General features: G+C 40.9%; 1 protein-coding gene across 1 annotated transcript in view; it reads right to left on the reverse strand.

Moving 5' to 3' along the window:
- ACBD7 (acyl-CoA binding domain containing 7) overlaps nt 1–2094 on the reverse strand; it is a 9348-nt gene extending 7254 nt beyond the window's left edge. Inside the window, exon 1 of the mRNA XM_010293030.1 lies at nt 2083–2094. Within this exon, the coding sequence (XP_010291332.1) occupies nt 2083–2094 (12 nt within the window). The remainder of the gene's footprint in view (nt 1–2082) is intronic.
- Between the last annotated feature and the right edge of the window lie 636 nt (nt 2095–2730).

The following is a 2730-nucleotide window of genomic DNA, read 5'->3' on the forward strand; positions in this document are numbered from 1 at the left end:
AGAAGTGATATCAATAATAAAACATAACTGAGTTGCCACAATTGATTAAAGTTTAAATAAGTTTTATCTTCATCTTTGTACTGTGGCCACCACTGCATGTGAGCCTCTGCCAGCATTGATGTACAAGGACCATTCAAGTCAGTGGAAATCTTCCACACGCCTTGACTTGTTTTCTGATCTAAACTTCACAGTAAGAATGAACCAGAAGTGTTGTTAGACTTGTACTAGACAAAAGATAACTCAAAAAAATAAATTAAGGAAGGAAAGCTGCTTATCTTCATATGCTTTTATTCTGTTTGGATCTATAGGCAACTATCACAAGACACTGTTTTAAAAATATGCAAATGTGTATCTTACACAGCAAGAAATATGCAGAAATGAAATTTAAATACTAAACATTTTCTTCTTCATTTCCCTCTAGCCAATCATTGTGCACAGACAGTTGCTTAGGATTTGCTTGCTTATACAACATGCTTAGGAGCAGCCTATAATAATATAATTTCCTTTTAATCATGTGCTGATAAAATTTCCTTTAACTCATCAAATTAAAAGCATAAGTATATATACAGACACAAACATACACACATGCATGAAAGATAAATGCACAAATCATCAGACTGTTATCACACACTCCCGTTTTGCAAAGAAAAAAACTTGAATGAATCCTTCATTTACAGCAGAATATTTTACCAGTTTGCAAAACTTATACATCTTTTACAGCCTTCCTGATGAAAACATTACTTTATTCATTGTGTTCTCATTCCCACAAAGCTCTATTCAATGAATTTTTATGGATATGGATGGTAGCTGTCAACCAAAGTGTCAGTGGATAGAAAAATCTCTATAATGTCTAATGCAGAATGTGTAGGGTATCATAATATTTCAACTACTGATTTTTATGTGAAAATGTAACTGTTTACAGCAGAGGAATGGCATATCATACTGCACTCAACTCTTTATAACAGTGATTTATGGCTCATTGCTTAATCATCAGGCTAATAAACTTATTTTCTAGAGTGAATTCAAAGCAGAATGAAACAAACCATAATTTCAGTAACCACTAATTAAACAAAGGTGGTGTTATGTTTGGGATTTGGCAATTCTCACCCACTAAAGAAAGAGGATTCTTCCTCTTAGCTGTAAAACACCACAATGAAACCTCTGTGCCATTCGATATAATTACAGCTCAGAAGAAAATTGCTGAGCTACTGGCAATACACACCCTGCATCTAGGTCAGAGCATTATGTTGCTCACTCTTTGCAAAACACGCACACTAACCAAGCTGAGACAGACATTATAATGAAACCGGGATAAAAGGGCTTGCAAATCTTGAAATGAAAGGGAAAACAGAAAACCTAATGAAGAAAAATAGCCTAATCCATCAGGGCAGGGGCAAGACAAGGGAAGCATTCATAGTTTGCTATGGCAAAGGCAGGAGGCTAAAAGCCAGCAATGAAGATCATTTCCTGAAGAACTATTTAAATCTATAGTCAGAGAGAAGATAGAAGGAAGCTCTCTCTAGCCAAAAGGCAGAAAGTAGAAGCTTTCCTACCAAAACACAAGCCCATCAAAATGTGGCACTCCAAAGATGTACACACCCTAAAAAAAATATGCACAACTCTCTTAAAAATTACTCACGCTTCCCAAATGCACACATACATGTGTGTTAGAAGTGTCCATCCTCCTTTTATAGCTCCAAGTAACTAGTTACAACGGAGGAAAATAAATACCTACCTTTCAATGCATAATCCAGTCCTAGCAAACTCAGATGCACATGCAAAGAAAAATAATTCACACATGCTCTAAGGCTCCAAAAAATTACACAACCTATGAATAGTTCAAAAATAGTTCAAAATAAGCAGCATGCCTCTCACCCTCCACTTGCGAAAAGTTGTGCATTATTTAACCTCAAAAGGCTTAGGTAAATTTCCCATGCCACAAGGTAACCTTGATTTTTCAGGAATAATCCTCATGCCGAAGAAATACCACTGTCCCTGACACAGCATCGCACAGATGGACAGCTCATCCCTCCCTTCTCCTTCTCCGTGCATTTGTGTCTCACCAGATGCAGAATTGCTTACCTGGAGAGTCATGATGCTGCGAGGATGCCCAGGGAACGACCTTGCTCCTTCTCCAGCAGGGACGCAGCGCTTCTGCCTCTTGGCTCCTGTGGCGTGAGCACGGCGGCCGCGCTCCACGGAGGGTGTTGGGCTGGATACAAGTGACCTCAGCTCACCTGCCGCAGCAAAGCCACGCCGCGGCAGGACACGGGGGTTCGCTCCCCCTGCGCCTCTCGGGACCTGTGGGGACAACAGAGTGGCCACCAGTGCCCAGGAAGGGACAGTGGGGGCATTACGCGTTAAGCCCACACCGGTTTCTTCAAGAAAGCCTGAGCTCATTTCCATACCCCTGAGGATTAGGCCACCAGCCTGAGAGCAGAGATACAGCATGATTTCCGAGCCATCTGTTTGAAAAAGGTATTTCCTGAGTGATTTGAACCACAACCAGCCCAGTTATTGCTGCTGTTCCCTCTGCTGCAGCCCCTGCCCGTGCCCATGCCCAGCCCTGCCTGGGACCTTGCATCCTCCAGCTGCAACTCTGAAAAAGATGTGGGTCATCCTGGAGATACCACACACGAGCAGTTACACACATCAAATACCTTGAAAATGCTGTTTTTGTCTTTGCTCTACTAAATACAGAATAAAAAAGTAAGTATTAAATGAATTGAG

This window comes from Phaethon lepturus, unplaced genomic scaffold (assembly GCF_000687285.1).
Source record: "Phaethon lepturus isolate BGI_N335 unplaced genomic scaffold, ASM68728v1 scaffold10858, whole genome shotgun sequence".
NCBI lineage: Eukaryota > Metazoa > Chordata > Aves > Phaethontiformes > Phaethontidae > Phaethon > Phaethon lepturus.